The following is a 20,003-nucleotide window of genomic DNA, read 5'->3' on the forward strand; positions in this document are numbered from 1 at the left end:
CTGAAATTACGTCTGCTGCTGCTTCAACTCTAGGCTTGTCTACAACTAGGCTATAGGCAGATTTTCATGAGATCTCGGCTTTTTCCCTAAAAATTATGCCGATTATTAGGCTAGTGAACTCCATACTTGCCGCAAGTCTACAATTTACTTATAAGACTATATCTTTAGAGACGTTGTGATTTTCTATTAATTCTAGCAGTTATTGGCGCTGTGACAAAATACTAAACATTTCAGTAAGTTTCCAGTAGACATCATGAGTGAATGCAGAAGAATTTTCTAAACAAGTGTTGCGCAAATGGTTCCCATGTGCGTAACACTTTTTTCCCTTTCACTCAGCCTACAGGCTATATAAACGGGAGAAGGCGCTGAACAGTTCAGATTCATCTGGACAGAGAACGGGACAGCGACCTGACGCCCAACGAGACACAACTTAAAAGCCTAATTTCGGGAATGAAAAAAGTCGCGTGCATAATTTTGCTCTTCAATTTAGGGTTATATTTCTGTGAAGGAGGTGTGTATATTCACTTACCGCATCATGCGATTTCCTTTTAATAGCCTACAGCTCAAACTCACCGTGATATCCTAGAGATACCTAACTCTATATTGGAACTTTATCGCTCCAATTGATCTCATCTCGGAGTTTTTTGAAACCCTAAATGATCGCTTTGATCGGCAAAGTCTTTCTGAATGAGACTCCTCTGTGGTAAACAGCTGGATTCTAAATGACACCTGTGTTCCAAACCGTTCGGTTGTCTTGAATCGTTCGATACTGAAACGATTTCATTCAGGGTGGTAGAGTAGCCAAATGTAGATTACATGTATTGAATTGTTCTTAAAAATCTAACCTCTCCTGACCTGTGCGATGCAGCGGACCCGTGCTGCGCCCAGCCATGCCAGAACAGAGGCTTCTGCACCTCGCGAGGATTCACCGACTACGAATGCGACTGCACGAGAACCGGCTACTACGGACGCAACTGCTCATCGCGTAAGTCCACCAATCAAACATCCGTCTTTACCCGAAAACTGTCTAAACCCTATTCAGGTATAGCTCAGTGGTAGTCATTGACTGTAGACAAAGGTTCAAATCCCCCCTGTGCCTCGGTATAGATAAAACGATCTGCTAAGTGAGAGTGTCATTATGAGCCCAGCCTTAGTGAATGTCCTGTGCTGGTCTCTACAGCTGTAGAGAATTTCCTGTGCTGGTCTCTCCAGCTGTAGTGAATGTCCTGTGCTGGTCTCTACAGTTGTAGTGAATGTCCTGTGCTGGTCTCTCCAGCTGTAGTGAATGTCCTGTGCTGGTCTCTCCAGCTGTAGTGAATGTCCTGTGCTGGTCTCTCCAGCTGTAGTGAATGTCCTGTGCTGGTCTCTCCAGCTGTAGTGAATGTCCTGTGCTGGTCTCTCCAGCTGTAGTGAATGTCCTGTGCTGGTCTCTCCAGCTGTAGTGAATGTCCTGTGCTGGTCTCTCCAGCTGTAGTGAATGTCCTGTGCTGGTCTCTCCAGCTGTAGTGAATGTCCTGTGCTGGTCTCCCCAGCTGTAGTGAATGTCCTGTGCTGGTCTCTCCAGCTGTAGTGAATGTCCTGTCTCTGGTGTGTCTCCCCAGCTGTAGTGAATGTCCTGTCTCTGGTGTGTCTCCCCAGCTGTAGTGAATGTCCTGTCTCTGGTGTGTCTCCCCAGCTGAGCTGCTGACCTGGCTGAGGACCCTTCTGAAGCCCAGTCCCAACACCATGCACCACATCCTCACTCACTACAAGCCTGTCTGGGACTTCATCAACAGGGCCTCCTTCATCCGCAACGCCATCATGAGCTACGTCCTGACCTGTGAGTATCTGGAGGTGGCTTCCTCCTGAACACTGCTCCATCACCTGCTCCGTCAGCACCACCCATGTCTGCTGCTGACTCATGCTGCTGCTCATCCTCAAGACTGGTACTGACTGTCCTTTCCTCCTCCAGCTCGCTCTCACCTGGTGGACAGCCCCCCCACCTATAATGCAGACTATGGTTACTTGAGTTGGGAGTCGTACTCTAACCTGAGCTACTACACCCGCACCCTGCCTCCTGTGCCTCACGACTGCCCCACACCCATGGGCACTGCAGGTGAGCCCCCTCCACACCTTCATCACTCCTCTATCCCTCCAGCAATCTATCCATCATTCCTTCTACCATGAAACTAAATCTGATTGAACGGTTCTGTTTTGTTCTCATGTTTTGAGCTCTGAGAGTTCTCCCAAGCCTGACTAGCGACAGAAGCATTTCAGCTCCAGGAAACACTGTCACCTTTTATTACCACATATTTATGCGTCAAAGGAACAGCTTTTCGGTGCCGTAACTAAACCAGTTCTTATAACAGCTAGTTGTTGTTGTGACTGAGTCAAAGGCCCCTAGTTACGACCCCGGCAACACCGCTGAGCGAACGCGACACCCCTCCTGACCTCGGCAGGAATGTTTCCACTCTTCTCACCCTGGTTCTCGGTTCCCACAGGGAGGAAGGTTCTCCCGGAGGCTAAAGATGTGGTGGAACGTGTTCTTCTCAGGAGGAAGTTCACTCCAGACCCTCAGGGCTCCAACCTCATGTTCGCGTTCTTCGCCCAACATTTCACTCATCAGTTCTTCAAGACGGACTTCAAGAAGGGGCCGGGCTTTACCAAGGCTGGGGGCCACGGGGTGAGGCCCTCCGCCACACACACACACACTTCTGTGTTTGTTCATTTACTTTTTTGTTTGTTGTGCATTTGTTTATATTATAACTTGTGCGTGTGTGTGTGTTTTAGGTGGACCTGCATCACATCTATGGAGACACTCTGGAGAGACAGCACAAACTCAGACTGTTAAAGGACGGGAAACTGAAATACCAGGTGAGCTGCTACACACACATGCACGCACACACACACACACACACACACGCACCACACACTCACACACACGTGTCATACATACACATGCACACAAACCTCTGACCCATGTGTGTGTGTGTGTGTCCAGGTGCTGAAGGGAGAGGTGTACCCCCCCACAGTGAGAGATGTGGGCGTGTACATGCAGTACCCCCCCCACGTGCCAGAAGAGCACCAATTCGCTGTCGGCCACGAGGTGTTTGGATTGGTTCCTGGCCTGATGATGTACGCCACGCTGTGGCTGAGGGAACACAACCGTGTGTGTGACATCATGAGGGCGGAGCATTCAGACTGGGATGACGAGAGGCTCTTCCAGACCTCCAGACTCATCCTGACTGGTCAGTCGCTGCTCCGCGTGTGAAGCCCATAGGTCGTGATGTGTGTTGCCGACGGCAACGGGGAGAACCGTGATTGGCTGTTGACTCGTCTCGGTCAGTTTTAACAAGAATGTTCTTTACCTCTCCTCCCCTCCCCAATTCTCTTCTCTCCTCCCCTCTCTTCCCCTCCCCCTCCCTCTCTCCTCCCCTCTCTTCCCCTCCCCCCCCCCCTCTCTCCTCCCCTCTCTTCCCCTCCCCCCCCCCTCTCTCCTCCCCTCTCTCCTCCCCCCCCTCCAGGCCAGACCATTAAGATCGTGATAGAGGACTACGTCCAGCAGCTAAGTGGGTATAACTTCCAGCTGAGGTTTGACCCAGAGCTGCTGTTCACCCAGAGGTTCCAGTACCAGAACCGGATCTCTGCAGAGTTCAACACCCTGTACCACTGGCACCCTCTGATGCCTGTGGACTTCAGGATCCAGGAGCAGACCTACTCATACCAGCAGTTTGTGTTCAACACCACCCTGGTGCCCCTGCACGGCATCAGCGGCCTGGTGGAGGCCTTCACCAACCAGGTGGCAGGACGGGTACGCACAGGGGCATGATGGGAAGTGTAGTCCTGGGGGAGGATGTGTAGTGTAGTCCTGGGTATTGAGGATGATGATTGGTTTATCAATCTGGGTTTGATGCTAACGGGGGATTGTGATTGGCTCCCAGGTGTCGGGAGGGCGTAACGTTCCTCCCAGCATGGTGGGCGTGGCCAGCAAGGCTCTGGAGCACGGCAGAGAGATGAGGTACCAGTCCCTCAACGCCTACAGGAGGCGCTTCAACATGCGGCCATACTCCTCCTTCACTGACCTCACCGGTAAGACGCACAGGATCATTACTACACCTGTTATTATTATTATCACTTAACATTAACCTAAGACACACACACCATTGTTAACCTGACCGTGACACGACAGAAGATCAGTAGCATGCTAGACATCCCGCTAGCTGGCAGATATAACCCATATCTGAGTAACTACGGAGAGGATGGAGAGGAAAGGGAGGGAGAGAGGGGCTCTCAGTAATTCTTTAATTAGAGTGTTCACCTGTAATCGTAAATCCAATATGGATCAATGGATAGACACAATACGCATACACACAGTTTATCTGACGACAAAATGTCTGGACAAAAACTTTGAACTGTGTGTTTGCGTGTGTGTTCTTGTATTCTGACTCACAGCTGGTGGGGGAACCACAATACTTGTATGGACACGTATGTGTGTGTGTTCTGGTATTCTGACTCACAGCTGGTGGGGGAACCACAATACTTGTATGGACACGTGTGTGTTTATGTGTGTGTGTGTTTTCCAGAGGAGATGTAAATGTATAACCCTGCATTTTCACTCCTAACCTTTCCTTGCGGTTGCCGTAGGTGACAGCGAGCTGGCGTCCGAGCTGGAGAATCTCTATGGCGACGTGGAGGGGGTGGAGCTCTACCCCGGCCTGCTGGTGGAGAGGCCACGCCCCGGGGCGGTGTTTGGGGAGACCATCGTGGAGATGGGCGCCCCCTTCTCCCTGAAAGGCCTCATGGGTAATCCCATCTGCTCGCCTGAGTACTGGAAGCCCAGCACCTTCGGCGGCCATGTTGGCTTCTCCCTAGTGAACTCGGCCTCCCTGGAGAAGCTGGTGTGTGGGAACATCAGGGGTCCTTGCCCACGGGTGTCCTTCCGGGTGCCTGAGAGGCCGGGGCAGGCTGAGGCATCCCTCCTGGACGCCGGCAGGACCCAGGGGGTCAGCATCACCCCGACGCTGGCCATGAAAGATCCCAGCTCAGAACTGTGACCAGGCAGGAAGTAGTTACACACAGGTTGTGTCTGTAACCAAGGAGATTCAACTGATGATAAGTGGCATTAATTGGTCATAACTGAACAGAGATAGCTAACTTAAACAAGCAAATAACAACTGATCAGTGTTTCTAATTTAGTTTTAATTGATTATTTAATGTATTTATTGTGATGGTTTATTAGTTGTTTTGTAATAGTTATCCAGCTATTTTTCATTGAACTGTTAAAACTTGACTAATGAGAAGAGAGTGAGTGAAAGAGATAGAGACAGAGAGAGTGAGTTAGAGTGAGAGACAGAGAGTGTGTGTGAGAGATACAGAGAGAGAGAGAAAAAGAGAGAGAGATCTCTCTGTTGACGGTGGTCGTCTGACTAAAACCACTACTCTTTCCTGGACCAGTATGGGGTTGGGTGTAGCTCAGTGGTAGAGCAGGCGACTGCAGATCAAGACGGTAGTCGCTTTAGATTAAACCTCTGCCAAACAAACAAGTTAATATTATAATTTCTGACTAAAAGCAGAATCTTGACTCTCAGCGGGTCTGTCTATCTGAAGATGCTTTTATCTTCTAACAAGTGTTACCTGAATGTTGTCATTGTTTTTATTTATGAAGTCCCACCACTGTATAGCTCAACATGGGCCAGGGTGCTCTAAATAGTGTAATGATTGAATCTTTACACTTTAGATGTAGAGCTGGACACTTACATATTGTTTAGCATTTTAGTATTAGACTATTTATTTTTATTTATTTTATTCTTTTTAAAATGAAGATCTGTATATGTTTATTGTATGCACCTTCTTGCCACAGTAAATTCCATGTTTGTGTAAACTTACATGGCAATAAAACCACAGACTCTGGTAGACCTGTATGTTTTTAGACTGGAGGAGGGATGGATGTTATGATAGCTCTCTGCCATCACCTGATCATTTGTATCAATGCATTCTCAGGCAAAGAGCTTTCTGCGTGGAACCATACCTCCAAAGATGAATGTTTACATGATTTAATAAATATTAAATAATCATACTGAAATTGTTTTGATTGATTTATTTGGTGTGGCTGAACCAAAGTGATATTTTACTCTACCCTGCTCTTCTAAGCTCTGCTCTACTTAACATTTAACATTTAGTCATTTAGCAGACGCTCTTATCCAGAGCGACTTACAGTAAGTACAGGGACATTCCCCCCGAGGCAAGTAGGGTGAAGTGCCTTGCCCAAGGACACAACGTCAGTTGGCATGACCGGGAATCGAACTGGCAACCTTCGGATTACCAGCCCGATTCCCTCACCGCTCAGCCACCTGACTCCCCCACTCTACTTGACTCTACTCTATTCTACTGTACTCTATTCTACAATACTATACTGTACTATATATTCTACAATACTGTACTGTACTGTACTCTACAATACTATACTGTAGTCTAGGAGAGGGGAGCTGAGGAGGAGGAGAGGGGAGGTGAGGGGAGGTGAGGGGATGTGAGGGGAGGTGAGGGGATGTGAGGGGAGGTGAGGGGGAGGAGAGGGGGAGGAGAGGGGAGGGGAGGTGAGGGGAGGGGGGAGGAGAGGGGAAGAGAGGGGAGGAGAGGGGAAGAGAGGGGAGGAGAGGGGGAGGAGAGGGGAGGTGAGGGGAGGGGGGAGGTGAGGGGGAGGAGAGGGGAAGAGTGGGGAGGTGAGGTGAGGGGGAGGAGAGGGGAAGAGTGGGGAGGTGAGGTGAGGGGAGGTTTCGGTCTTTCCTGAGTCAACAGCCTGGTGCCAGGCAGAGATGTGGGAACACACTCTGATGACGCCTGCTAGGCGTGTGTGAGTTTATGTGTGTGTGTGGGTGGGCGGAAAGGGTGTGTGTGTATGTGTGAGTGGGTGATGAGGGTGTGTGTGGGTGGGTGATGAGGGTGTGTGTGTGTGTGGGTGATGAGGGTGTGTGTGTGTGTGGGTGGGTGATGAGGGTGTGTGTGGTGTGTGTGTGGGTGGGTGATGAGGGTGTGTGTGGTCAGAGATGGTAAAAGCACACACATCCCTCACTCAAGTACAGATACTCATGTTTAAAAAGACTGGTAAAAGTTGCAGTTCTGAGTTCGGATTTTTTTCACTCAAGTTAAAGTAAAGAAGTGTAGCCATTACTACTACCTGTGTTAGTGTTCTTTCAAAAAAGGTTGGGGGCGTTTAGGGTGTGAGTGTGGTGGGTGGTAACTTAAGTTGAAGTAAAGAGGTATGGGCTCTGACAAATACTTAAGTAAAAAGTAGCCATTACCTATTTTAGTGGCATGCTCGTAATAGAACTCACATCATATTAATAAAAAAAGACAGTATAGACATGCAGAGCATTCGCCAGGAATTCCTTTTTGACACGAGGATCGTGGGGAGGAAAGGGGGATGCAGTCGTGTGTTTCTGTGCTGCTGTTTCAGCTCCTCTGGGAACGCTGCCCCAACTGTGGAACTGGTATTACAGAGAGAAAAGGAAGATCAACATTCACTGGAATGTGAACTAAAAACACACTCCTATTTAGGAGAGGAGGAGGAGAGAAGAGAGAGGAAGAGAGAGGGAGGAAGAGAGAGGAGTGAGTGTGTATACATGAGGATGTACATATAAGTGTGTGTATATGTGACTGTGTATATGAGTGTGTATATGTGAGTGTGTATATGAGTGTGTGTATATGTGAGTGTGTAAATGAGTGCGTTGACTGTGTTTACGTGAGTGTGGGTGTATGGCTGACGTCTGACTTCCTGTCAGTCCTGACAATACAGGCCTCGTGGCAGTTTTCAGATGCCAGTTTATTACCGTAACATTCCCCCAGGTAACCAGGTACACACCGAGAAACGTGTGTGTGTGTGAGAGAGACAGACGAAGAAAGATAAACACACAAGCATGTTGAAACCAAACACACACACACACAAAATGACCTCAACAGGTGACAGCACAGGTGACAGAGCTAGTCACAGCACGACAGGATGCTGTGACTGAACTCAGTCAGGGAGGGACAGGTAGCTGAAACACCTGTCACACACCTGGGAGGCACCTGGTCAACTAATGTGTGTGTGTGTATCCTTGCATGTATACATGTGTGTGTCTACCTGTGTGTGTGTGTGTGTGTGTGTCTACCTGTGTGTGTGTGTGTCTACCTGTGTGTGTGTCTACCTGTGTGTGTGTGTGTCTACCTGTGTGTGTATCTACCTGTGTGTGTGTGTGTCTACCTGTGTGTGTATCTACCTGTGTGTGTGTGTGTCTACCTGTGTGTGTGTGTCTGTCTACCTGTGTGTGTGTCTACCTGTGTGTATGTCTACCTGTGTGTGTGTGTGTGTCTGTGTGTGTGTCTACCTGTGTGTGTGTGTGTGTGTGTGTGTGTGTGTGTCTGTCTACCTGTGTGTGTGTGTGTGTGTGTCTGTGTGTGTGTGTGTCTACCTGTGTGTGTGTGTCTACCTGTGTGTGTGTCTACCTGTGTGTGTGTGTGTGTGTCTACCTGTGTGTGTGTGTGTATCTACCTGTGTGTGTGTGTGTGTCTACCTGTGTGTGTGTGTGTGTCTACCTGTGTGTGTGTCTACCTGTGTGTGTGTGTGTGTGTCTACCCGTGTGTGTGTGTGTATCTACCTGTGTGTGTGTGTGTGTGTGTCTACCTGTGTGTGTGTGTGTGTGTGTCTACCTGTGTGTGTGTCTACCTGTGTGTGTGGGAAATCAAATGCGTTCTCGCTGACCAAGTCACCATCCGATGCATTCTCGATAAAAGGGGCGGATCAAGAACATTTCTGGTTATTTTTGGTGCTCTTGGTGACTTGTGATCTTTGGAACCATACTTGGGAAATGAAAGATGACGTCAAACGAATCCGCAAGAACTGAAAAAACGTGGATTGAAAAACAGCCAATGATCCTGGTGGTAAAGAGGATCACAATACGTATGATGTTTTTTCCTGTTTGTTTCTGGTTCAAAACAGAGTTAATGATGGAGGAGGAAATAAATAAACCGAAATGTAAGCTAACCGTTCATACAAATGAATACAAATTCATTTCAAGCAGGAACGTCACTTGTTCCAAGATCTGCGTTTATTTCCTCTGTGATGCATTCCTGGACGGTGATGTCACAAAGGAAGATTCCGGTTATACACCCTAGACAAAAGTCTAGAAGATTCTTTGTTGACGTTGTTGAGAAATTCACACACTCCCAGAAAAGCCGTTTAATTCCTTCTGTTCCTGTTCATCATCTCCTGTCCCAAGAGAAACCATGCCAGTCTCGTCAACCTGTGACAGCCTTGTATTAGTGTTATCTGTGTGTGTGTGTGATAATTGCTGCTCCTGACGCAACATCTCTGGCCCAGACAGAAACCTTCCCACCACCCCACCCTGGAGCTCTGCTTTCTAGTAACTGAGATCGCCGTCTCTTACCAGGAACCACAGACACAGAGCTGGGTTAGCCCAGGTACGACAACGGGCTTGAAGAGATCTCAGCCAACCCAGACCAGTTCTTGTGGTTTTAAGTAATCAGGAAATTTGGTCTGGTCTGGTTTAGTGTGGTGTGGTGTGGTTTAGTGTGGTCTGGTCTGGTGTGGTGTGGTTTAGTGTGGTCTGGTCTGGTGTGGTGTGGTTTAGTGTGGTCTGGTGTGGTGTGGTTTAGTGTGGTCTGGTCTGGTGTGGTGTGGTTTAGTGTGGTCTGGTGTGGTCTGAATCAGAATCAGCTTTACTACTCATGTAGGAATGGCAATGAATTTACTGGGGCAGGAAGGTGCATACGATAAACATATAAGAATCTTAAATAGAAAAAGTACAGTTGGTTCTCTCAACAAGGAGCTTGTGCTCTTCCTATGCAGACACACAGAGCATGTTCAGGCAGGTCCTCAGGGCTCCACAATAACGATGGCCTGATGGCCCGATGGCCCGGGGCCAGTAAAAAGTAACGTCGGGACAGTTAAACTAGCAACTCACTGGCCCGATCGGGCCACTGCAAAGCATTGATTGAAAAAAAACATGGCATTGTAAAACTGAACATCCTGCATGTTTTGATATCTGCTAAATACATAATTAACTTTGCAGCTTGTGGGGCGCAACGTTGGCCAATCAAGAGATGAGTGATGAGTGGTTGTCAAATTGTAATTCTCTAATCTCCAGGATGTGTTTAATAAATGGTTAAACATGTTAACAGAATAACTTAATTTATATGTCTTTGGTTTTGTTGTAACAATGATAAATTACAACTTTTGGAGGGGGGGGGGGGCCAGGAAAAATGGTCTTGGGGCCAGTAAGTTTCAAACCCACTAAATGTTAATGTTGAGCCCTGCAGTCATCTGCCAGCCTGGAGCGCCCCCTAGTGGCCCAACTCTGACCTGACAGGCAGGGTGGTGAAGGAGGGAGGAGGGTAGGAGGTATGCGGGAGAAGTTAGAGGGGGATGAGAAGAGGAGGGAGGGGTGAAGGAGAGGGGGATGAGAAGAGGAGGGAGGGGTGAAGGAGAGGGGGATGAGAAGAGGAGGGAGGGGTGAAGGAGAGGGGGATGAGAAGAGGAGGGAGGGGTGAAGGAGAGGGGGATGAGAAGAGGAGGGAGGGGTGAAGGAGAGGGGGATGAGAAGAGGAGGGAGGGGTGAAGGAGAGGGGGATGAGGAGGAGGGAGGGGTGAAGGAGAGGGGGATGAGAAGAGGAGGGAGGGGTGAAGGAGAGGGGGATGAGAAGAGGAGGGAGGGGTGAAGGAGAGGGGGATGAGGAGGAGGGAGGGGTGAAGGAGAGGGGGATGAGAAGAGGAGGGAGGGGTGAAGGAGAGGGGGATGAGGAGGAGGGAGGGGTGAAGGAGAGGGGGATGAGAAGAGGAGGGAGGGGTGTAGGAAATAAGGGAGTCTTCTTCTCAAGTTATAAATCAAGCAGACCCCTGGGGCCCCCGTGTTGGAAGCTGGAACATTCCTGGTCTGTGTATGATGCCTGGGCGGACTGGACCATGAGGTCAGAGACAGGGGGGTTTATCATTTCCTGTTTCCACTGTGCAGAGAAGATCTCTCTTCAGTAACACCTCCATTACCAAACATCTCTCTCTCTCTACCTCTCTCTCACCCTCCCCCCTCCTCTCTCTCTCTGTGAAGATGTTGAGGCAGTCATGAAAACAGAGAGTAAGATTTCCTCTAACGACTGCGTGTTTCTACTTGAATCACCAGACTTTCTTCTATTACGCAAGAATAATGGTTTAATAAGTGCTGCTTAAACCGGTTAGGTGGTGAGGAAGGGAGAGACGGAAGGGAGGGAGGAGGAGGGTGAGTGTAGGAGGGGAGGGCGGAGTCAGGAGGGGTAGGGGGAGTGTAGGAGGGGAGGGAGTCAGGAGGGGTAGGAGGGGGAGGGGGAGTGTAGGAGGGGAGGGAGGGGTGGGGGAGTCAGGAGGGGTAGGAGGGGGAGGGGGAGTGTAGGAGGGGAGGGAGGAAAAGGGAGGTAAGGGGCAGAGGAAAAAAAAACACTTAGAAAACATGAAGGTAGAATCTAGAAGATTTTGTGTTAAATGTTAAATAATAAACTCGCACACTTCCAGAGGAGGCCTTGAGACAGACTCATGAGAAATGTCTGGGAGCTAGTTGGCTGACTGCTAATCCTATTATGGATTATGATTGGACGTCACAATATGACGAGTCTAAGAGTAATAATGATGACGATGATGAAGATTAGACCCTCCTGGCCTCCAGTCCTGGCCTCCCTCAGCAGGTCACTTCCCCTCACCAAGCCACCGGACAGACGGACAGACTTGACAGCATAGACCAGAAACAGTCAGACAAACAGACTGTTACAAAGACAGACAGGCTGACCACAAACACAGACCACTAACAGACAGACCAGAAGCAGACGCACCAGGGACAGACTGGTAGCAGACGTTCTCCAGACAAACAACCTCACAGGTAAGATCAGTCTTCTACATCTTCCTTCATGTTGTCTCATGTTCAACTGACCCAGATCAAATCAGCACCTTAATATACACTGTGTTTTGGGCAAATAGTACACACAACCTATACAATCCCATTTGAATGCTTTATTTCCTTACCTACATGCTCTCAGCCCCAAAGTAACCACATCTTAGCCACCATGCATGGTGCAACAATCATAATATCTCAGCTGCATTGAAGAACAGTGGAGAAATGCAGAGATGAAGTGAGTTCTATTTTATTTGGAGTGTAGCTTGTAGCCAGGGCAGGTGTGACAGGTACTTTAGATACTGGGACGTGTTACTAGAAAGCTACTCAGTACCGTCTATACTGCCGTCTGTGCACACACACACTCAGTCAGATTAGGCTGATGTACAGGGCTGAGAGGACAAGACAAAAACACTGACAGAGCGAGCTATAGAGAGAGAGAAAGAGAGCGGGGGGGGGGGTGTAACAGTGAGGATTATAGAGGTTTATATGACTGACGTGGTTAGTTCTGAGACAGGCTTCATCACCAAACACACACTCAGCACACACACACACTTAGCGCACACACTTAGCGCACAAACACACTTAGCGCACACACACACACACACACAAACAAACACAGCACTGACATGATATTGTCAAACACAAACACCCACTACAATCCTAGGAAAGGGCCTGTGCAAGATGCAGTTCCTATGCAGGCATCCATGTAGGTCATGTGACTGTGCTGCAGCATTAGTGTCAGGGTTAGGGAGCAGGGCCAGGTAGTTATTAGTGAATATTAAGGCCAGTTCTCACAACATCCAACAACCTCCAACAAACATTTCTAACATTCTAATGTGGACTGTTGGGTTTAAAATGTTTGGTAAGATAACTTATTTTAAAAATCCCAACAAATACAAACAGAGATTTCACACCAAACGAACCGAACACAGCCACTGTTGACTGGAGGAGCGTCAGTGTGATCAGAATCAGAATCAGAGTCAGAATGGGTTTTTATTCGCCATGAAAGTTTGCACAGACAAGGAATTTACTTTGGCAGGAGAGCCTACCTAGGCAGCCATTTTCGGCGCCAACTAGAAAGTTACAGCATAACATGAGGAGAGAGGAGGAGAGAAAAAGGCAGCACCCAGACAATGCTCCTAGAGGAGTACAGTGTGGGAACAGACAAAAACCTCAGCACATAAGCACAACAACATTTACAAAAACACGTGACTTGCAACAGGGAGTGGGGGGGGGTAGACAAGCAGCATCTGGACCTGCAGCCATGGTAGGTTCTGGACACAGACCCGCCAGCCACCCTGGGGAAACAAGCAGGCGAAGGCGTTGGATGGGGGTGGTGATATCTGTAGTAGGCCTGTATACATGATATCTAGACGACTGTGGAAGATTTGAGAAGATGAATGCCTCGAGACGTTCCTCGAGATACATTAGTACACCACGACACAGGGAGTGGAGTGTTTTGGTCCTGACCTCGTTCCTCGAGGTACATTAGTACACCACGACACAGGGAGTGGAGTGTGTTTTGGTCCTGACCTCGTTTCTGTTCTTGAAGGTCCAAGATGTCCGGCAGTCCCACCCATGAGCAGGAGGCGTCTGGAGTGAAGACAGGTATGTGTGTGCCAGGCCTGGGAGTCAGGTGGCTGAGCGGTTAGGGAATCGGGCTAGTAATCACAAGTTTGCCAGTTCGATTCCTGGCCATGACGTTATGTTGTTGTGGCCAAGGCACTTCACCCTACTTGCCTCGGGGGAATGTCCCTGTACTTACTGTAAGTCGCCCTGGATAAGAGCATCTGATAAATTACTAAATGTAAATGTGTGTGTGTGGGGGGGTTTATAAGAATACAGTTAATGATTGTTTTAATGGTGTTTATGTCTGTGTGTCTTTCTGTGTGTGTGTGTGTGTGTGTGTGTGTGTGTGTGCAGGCCCTAAGGGAGTGATAAACGACTGGCGCAGGTTCAAGCTGGACAGTGTGGACCAGACGCTTCCCCCCAGTAAGAGAGAGCTGCTCAGGCAGATGTCCAGCCCCCAGACCGACGAGCTAAAGGACAAACTCAACCGCAAGGTACTGGACCGCATCTCAACTACATCACACCAAACACAGCCCACAGCGCACAGCCCACAGCGCACAGCACACAGCCCACAGCCCACAGCGCACAGCACACAGCGCACAGCACACAGCCCACAGCCCACAGCCCACAGCGCACAGCCCACAGCCCACAGCGCACAGCGCACAGCCCACAGCCTCCATCTCCTCTCCTCTAACCCTCCTCTCCCTCTCCTCTCCCCCCCTCTCCTCTCCCCATCCTCTCCCCCCCCTCCTCTCCTCCCTCTCCTCCCCCTCCTCTCCTCTCCTCCCCCTCCTATCCTGTCCTGTCCTCTCCTCCTCTCCCCCCCTCCTCTCCTCTCCCCTCCTCTCCCCTCCCCCCCCTCCTCTCCCCCTCCACTCCTCTCCCCCTCCACTCCTCTCCTCTCCTCTCCCCCCCCCCCCCCCTCTCCCCTCCCCCTCCTCTCTCCTCTCCCCTTCTCTCCCCTCCTGTCCCCCCCCCCCTCCTCTCCTCTCCTCTCCCCCTCCTCTCCCCTCCTCCCCCCCCCTTCTCTCCCCCTCCTCTCCTGTCCTCTCCCCTCCCCTCCCCTCCTCTCCTCTCCTCTCCCCCCCTCCCCTCCTCCCCCCAGATGAGTGCTCAGGAGTATGAGTTGATCCAGGAGGAAGACGAGCACTGCCTGCGTCGCTACAGGAAGCAGTGCATGCAGGACATGCACGAGCGGCTCAGCTTCGGGCCCAAGTTCGACACGGTCCACGAGCTGGAGAGCGGCGACGCCTTCCTGGAGGTGATCGAGAAGGAGCACCGCCTCACCCTGGTCATCGTCCAGATCTACGCCGACGGCGTCCCAGGCTGCGAGGAGCTCAACTCCTGCCTGGACTGCCTGGCCACAGAGTACCCCAGCGTCAAGTTCTGCCGCATCACGGCTGTTGCCACGGGCGCCGGCGAGCGTTTCCCTGAAGACGTGCTGCCCACCCTGCTGGTGTACAAGGCCGGGGAGTTGCTAGGCAACTTCGTGGCGGTGACGAAGCACCTGAACGAGGAGTTCTTCGCCACGGACGTGGAGGCCTTCCTGAACGAGTACGGCCTGCTGCCAGACAAGGAGCTCACCTGCCCCGACGAGGAGGAGGGGGGTGGGGCCCAGGTCGAGTAGGACACACACACGCTAAGTACAGCCACACACACACCGCTAAGTACAGCCACACACACACCACTAAGTACAGCCACACACACACCGCTAAGTACAGCCATACAAACACCGAGTAGGACACAGGCACAAGAGCAAACAGATAGTATGCAAACACATGCTAAGCAGTCAATTAAACACACACACATGCATGCTGAATAGTAACACACACACACGCTGAGTAGTAACACACACATAGTACAGCCAGTGTTGTGACCACTGCCACACACAGGATCAGTCACTCCTCTCACCTCTCCATCTCTCCTCTCCCCTCCTCCCACCTCCTCTCATCCCTCCTCTTCTCGACCTCTGACCTGTTCGCACCAGTAAACCACCCAGCCTGAATGCAGTAGTTTGTCATTTATTTGAGTCTGTTCATTAAGAATTCATGAAAATGAAAATAAAAGTCTTGTCGCTTACAGAAAGACAATTGTCAATTTTTATTCAATCAACAAACAAGTACTGGAAGGATATCAACATACTCTGAAGGTAGAAGCGAAAGCGTGTGTGTCCACATTCCGTTAGTCACTGAGGTACAGCAGTGATGTTACCGTGGCGAGGAGGGCTACGGCCGTTGCCATGGCGACACCTAGACAACACAGGTGTCGAGACAGGAAGTGAGTCAGGTGAGAAAGTATGAACGGATAGTAAACCAGATAACACACACTCACACACACACAGAGGTGAATACATACCAGCGTAGTACTGTAAGGAAATCTCTTTCTGGGGGGGGTCAGGGGGTGGGGCCTGGGGGGTCATGGAGGTCGTCGGGGTCATGACATTGTGAAGATCTGCTTCCTCTGGGCTCATAGAGCAGGGCTCTGAAGAACACACACACACCTATTACACACCCACACCTATTACACACACTTAGTAAAAGATATGAATCAAAAGAAACTTTATGATTCATCTACCTGAGCACCAACAGCATAGACTTCCTGTCTTAACTGACCAATCAGTGACCCAGTTACATCTAATCTGACCAATAACAAATAATGTACTTATTAGACATGGGTGAATGAAAATTGATACAATCTTTCAGGGAGTGTGTATGTGGATCAGCTGTGTTTGTGTGTGTGTGTGTATGATTCATTTCTACATACAATGTTGACATTCCTGTGACATTGATTGAACTGATTAAATGCCAGGTAGACTAGTGTGTGTGTGTGTGTGTGAGTCATGGCAGGTCAAGCCTGAGGCCCTGGTACACATGTCTTCATGTCTCATTCTGTACTTCCTACAGCTACTCAATACTGGGGCTTTTATGATGTCACGCACGCACGCACACACACACACACAGCACAGCACAAAACACAAGCACACTCAAACATGTATACCCACGCACACACACAGGCGGTTGTCACGGTGACCGACCTGATCTGACTTCCTGTGTGACCTCCAAGTCCCCCGGGGGCGTGTCCCAGTCCAGCATCTCTCTGATTCGCTCGCTCACGTCGGCCAATCCCTCGTCGGCGAACATGTAGTCGCACGCACACACACCTCCGCACGGCGCCGCAGCAAAAACCCTGACAGGAAGCTGCTGCTGGTCTCCTGCTAACCCTGGGGGGTGAGTGTGTGTGTGAGGGGTGGGTGAGTGTGTGAGGGGTGAGTGAGTGTGTGAGGGGTGAGGGTGTGTGAGGGGTGAGTGAGTGTGAGGGTGTGTGAGGGGTGAGTGTGAGGGGTGAGTGTGTGAGGGTGTGTGAGGGGTGAGTGTGTGAGTGGTGTGTGTGAGGGGTGAGTGTGTGAGGGTGTGTGAGGGGTGTGTGTGAGTGAGTGTGTGAGGGGTGGGGGTGTTGGTGGGGGTGAGGAACACAAGCAGTGTTAGCTAGGTGTTCATGTTAGGTGACGGAGCAGTCAACACTGCCCTCTACAGGTCAGGACAACACACTACAGCTCCCAGTCCAGCCAGTCACAGTAGGTTACCTCGGTTGCCCCCCTCTCTACTCTGCATCTCAGTATCCTGTTCATTCGTTACCTCGGTCGCCCCCCTCGCTCATCAGGTGGTCCTCCAGCAGCATCTCCACCCTGGTGGTCACCGTAGCGATGACGTCTCTCTTTATAACCTGGCAGGGACACACACAGAGAGACACTGAGTGCTGCTTGTGTGTGTGTACCTTTGCAGAGGTGTATGTTTGTGTACCTGTGCAGAGGTGTGTGTGTATACCTGTGCAGAGGTGTATGTTTGTGTACCTGTACAGAGGTGTGTGTGTGTGTGTGTATACCTGTGCAGAGGTGTGTGTGTGTGTGTGTGTGTGTATACCTGTGCAGCCTGCCTGGCTCTGGGTCTGTTGCTGTGGAGGAAGGCTCTGCAGCTGACCACGCCCCCCAGCCTGGCCACGCCCCCACACACCTCCACCTGTGCTGGGCCCGGCTCTGGAGGAGGGGTCGCCTGCTCTCTCACACACACACACACGCACACACACGCACGCACACACGCACACACGCACACACGCACAAGTATGAACCAAAGGTAATATCACTTAAATACGGTGTCATGTAACCATGGTAACAAGAATGTAGTACCGTTTTGACCAAGATCTGGGCTCTGAAGATCTGCTGGACGGCCTTCATGTTCTTCTTCTACACACACACACACGCACACACACACATTTACATATCCAAAGCAGGTAAGTATGAGCTGAGCTGAGGTGAGGTGAGGTTGTGGTGCTGACCTGCCCTCCTCCTCCTCCTCCTCCCAGCTCCGAGTCATCAGACATCACTCTGCCGTTCAGCAGACACACACCTTGCTCTATCTCCTGGGCCCAGGTCTGGAGCCCTGCCTGACACACACACACACACACACACGTTGTGGATGTGAGTGTGTGTTTGTGCTTTTGTATGAACGTGTGTGAGTGTGTGTGTTCCTCAGACCTTCATGCAGCGCTCCACGTCCTCAGGAGAGTGTGTGTGCGCCAGGGGAAACAGCAGGTCCAGATCCACACAACACGTCACCACGGGCCACGACACACACACACCTGCCTGGGGCTTCCAATCAGCAGGCTTGGCAGAGCTCTGGAACAACCAATCACAGGCAGTGTGGTCAGGATCAGTCAGAGGAGAGGAGAAGAGGTTGAGAGGAGAGGAGGGGAAGAGGAGAGGTTGAACTGACCTTTGGGTCTCCTACATCAAACGTTCTACAGACCATTCTGGAGTTAAAGAGTTAAAGAATCTCTCCTGGTGTTGTGACTGACCCCTGACCCTGGAGGAAGCAGAGACGTTCTGCACATGCTCTCTGGGGGTTTACAAACCTGCAGCACCCTGAGCCTTTACAGTGAAACATACACTACCAAAACATTCAGTTTGATTATTATTTTAGTAATTTCTTCTACTCTACATCCCATTGGTTGTAGCCCCCCAGTGCCTACCTCGCTTTAGCCAATCAGAGTGCAGCACTGAAGGATACTTCCTAGTTGTGGAGCAGATGTGAAGTGTGACTCTATCAGTGACATCATCCTCTGACAGGCTCCACAGACGACAGCGAGAGATGAGCTTGTCCACCGCAAACACCAGCTACACACACACACAGACACACACACGTGTACAGTTGAACATGTGTATTTACCTGTATGTGTGTGTGTATGTGTGTGTGTTTACCTGTCTGAGCGTGTTCTGCGCCTCCTTAGCCACCTCAGGGGGGGTGAGGAGGAACACTCCCACTACAGACAGGCCCCCCGGCAACATCCTGGATACCTGGACACACTTCCTGGTTACCACCAGCTCTGAGGTCACACGCACACAACCTTTACATCTGGTCACACACTCACAGGACAGTAGGCCTGGTCACCTCCAGCTCTGAGGTCACACACATCCTCCTGACATCATTCCAGTATGACATCATCCCATCCTCACCTGACGAGCGTGCTCCGACACCCACTCCACGTCCGTCTCATGGTCCAATGACGTTCCAGCTGCTGTGGCGCCGGACGCTTGGCCCCGCCCCTCTCCGGTCTGGTCCCTGGGAGGGGTCCGGGCTGCCAGTACCACGTAGTCCCTCTGGGGGGCGCTCTGACAGCACACAAGGACCAGGCCAGGGTGATGCTCAGATGTGTAGTCATAAAGACAGCTCACTTGTCCAACAGCCAGCTTCTGATAGATGTCTATTTTAAGTTGACTAGTGGTGGTGCTCTGGTAGCTGAGACTGACTGACTGGACACACACACACAGGTTGTTACCTGTCCAATCAGCAGTCCGGTCACGCTGGTCGCTCCTGCAGCTGTGAGGTTGAACAGGTACTTTTGCACAAACTCCTCCACGATGTAGCCACGCCCCATCTTCAGCTGCCTGCACCCACACAGGGGGAGAACCTTCGATCACAGGAACAGTAACGGGGAGGGGACATTAGCACACCTGTGACAGGGAGAGACTGTACAACACAGTAGGCCACGAGGAGATAAGTAACTGCACCGCAGAGGTAACATACGCTAAGCGTCTCATTCACATAACTCAAGTTTCAGGGTGACAAATATGTAGTTTGATGGATAACTATTGGCAATTTAAAATCCTGCCATTTCACAAAGCACTGATTTTAACAGTAACCGCAGTTCCACAAGCATGCAATATACTTGAGTGGTGCAGCTGTTTCTGGGAGCTAGCCAGACACAACTGACACATCAACCGATACAGAAAACTTTACCGACAGTTGGCTAACGGGCTAGCGGAGAAGGGATAGCTAGCCGTAGGCACGGCGTTTTCAACAATAACAGATATTTACAACTTAACACGGGTTGAAACCATTAACAAATACGTTTCAAGTCCCAGTAAGGGTTGTTATACTTGCTTGATTGGTGAGTAGCACTACGCTTGTGATTACGTTGTCTAGGCTGTGTCACCTGCGCAAGACTACGCGATATTACAAACGAGACCAGCGATGACGGTCGCATACC

General features: G+C 50.4%; 3 protein-coding genes across 6 annotated transcripts; 2 read left to right on the plus strand and 1 right to left on the minus strand.

The window, feature by feature from the left end:
* The first annotated feature begins 367 nt into the window (after positions 1-367).
* On the plus strand, positions 368-5,155 carry ptgs2a (prostaglandin-endoperoxide synthase 2a). The gene is made up of 10 exons (XM_067253810.1): positions 368-511; positions 869-985; positions 1,676-1,819; positions 1,952-2,095; positions 2,481-2,662; positions 2,770-2,853; positions 2,981-3,227; positions 3,504-3,790; positions 3,921-4,068; positions 4,624-5,155. The coding sequence occupies exons 1-10, from the start codon at positions 451-453 to the stop codon at positions 5,031-5,033; spliced, it is 1,824 nt and encodes a 607-aa protein (XP_067109911.1). The 5' UTR covers positions 368-450; the 3' UTR covers positions 5,034-5,155.
* A 6,686-nt stretch (positions 5,156-11,841) lies between these two features.
* LOC136959472 (phosducin-like) lies at positions 11,842-15,087 on the plus strand. Its single transcript, XM_067253811.1, has 4 exons — positions 11,842-11,876; positions 13,444-13,499; positions 13,815-13,954; positions 14,566-15,087. Exons 2-4 carry the CDS (start codon positions 13,451-13,453, stop codon positions 15,085-15,087), a joined length of 711 nt encoding a protein of 236 aa, XP_067109912.1. The 5' UTR covers positions 11,842-11,876; positions 13,444-13,450.
* A 299-nt stretch (positions 15,088-15,386) lies between these two features.
* On the minus strand, positions 15,387-19,954 carry odr4 (odr-4 GPCR localization factor homolog). 4 transcript variants are annotated; one of them, XM_067253358.1, is made up of 15 exons: positions 19,894-19,954; positions 19,293-19,424; positions 18,970-19,125; positions 18,715-18,810; positions 18,524-18,630; positions 18,230-18,266; positions 17,992-18,132; positions 17,793-17,900; positions 17,644-17,700; positions 17,381-17,509; positions 17,096-17,183; positions 16,495-16,680; positions 15,816-15,941; positions 15,603-15,709; positions 15,387-15,460 (listed from the first exon to the last, which is right to left on the minus strand). In XM_067253358.1, the coding sequence occupies exons 2-14, from the start codon at positions 19,389-19,391 to the stop codon at positions 15,642-15,644; spliced, it is 1,398 nt and encodes a 465-aa protein (XP_067109459.1). In that variant the 5' UTR covers positions 19,392-19,424; positions 19,894-19,954; the 3' UTR covers positions 15,387-15,460; positions 15,603-15,641. The 4 variants fall into 4 exon arrangements, with proteins under 4 accessions (XP_067109459.1, XP_067109460.1, XP_067109457.1 ...); XM_067253359.1 differs by lacking the exon at positions 15,387-15,460 and having other exon boundaries at positions 15,466-15,709; positions 17,644-17,697; XM_067253356.1 differs by lacking the exon at positions 15,387-15,460 and having other exon boundaries at positions 15,466-15,709.
* Positions 19,955-20,003: the final 49 nt, after the last annotated feature.

Source organism: Osmerus mordax, chromosome 16 (assembly GCF_038355195.1).
Source record: "Osmerus mordax isolate fOsmMor3 chromosome 16, fOsmMor3.pri, whole genome shotgun sequence".
NCBI classification, from domain to species: domain Eukaryota; kingdom Metazoa; phylum Chordata; class Actinopteri; order Osmeriformes; family Osmeridae; genus Osmerus; species Osmerus mordax.

Coding starts and splice junctions, on each gene's coding strand:
- ptgs2a (XM_067253810.1), top strand. CDS start 451: ATGAAAAAAGTCGCGTGCATAATTTTGCTCTTCAATTTAGGGTTATAT. Junction 2,854..2,980: donor ACGGGAAACTGAAATACCAG/GTGAGCTGCTAC, acceptor GTGTGTGTCCAG/GTGCTGAAGGGAGAGGTGTA. Junction 4,069..4,623: donor CTCCTTCACTGACCTCACCG/GTAAGACGCACA, acceptor CGGTTGCCGTAG/GTGACAGCGAGCTGGCGTCC.
- odr4 (XM_067253358.1), bottom strand. CDS start 19,391: ATGGGGCGTGGCTACATCGTGGAGGAGTTTGTGCAAAAGTACCTGTTC. Junction 18,267..18,523: donor ATCTGCTCCACAACTAGGAA/GTATCCTTCAGT, acceptor CTTTAACTCCAG/AATGGTCTGTAGAACGTTTG. Junction 15,942..16,494: donor CACACAGGAAGTCAGATCAG/GTCGGTCACCGT, acceptor TGTGTTCTTCAG/AGCCCTGCTCTATGAGCCCA.
- LOC136959472 (XM_067253811.1), top strand. CDS start 13,451: ATGTCCGGCAGTCCCACCCATGAGCAGGAGGCGTCTGGAGTGAAGACA. Junction 13,500..13,814: donor GGCGTCTGGAGTGAAGACAG/GTATGTGTGTGC, acceptor GTGTGTGTGCAG/GCCCTAAGGGAGTGATAAAC. Junction 13,955..14,565: donor AGGACAAACTCAACCGCAAG/GTACTGGACCGC, acceptor TCCTCCCCCCAG/ATGAGTGCTCAGGAGTATGA.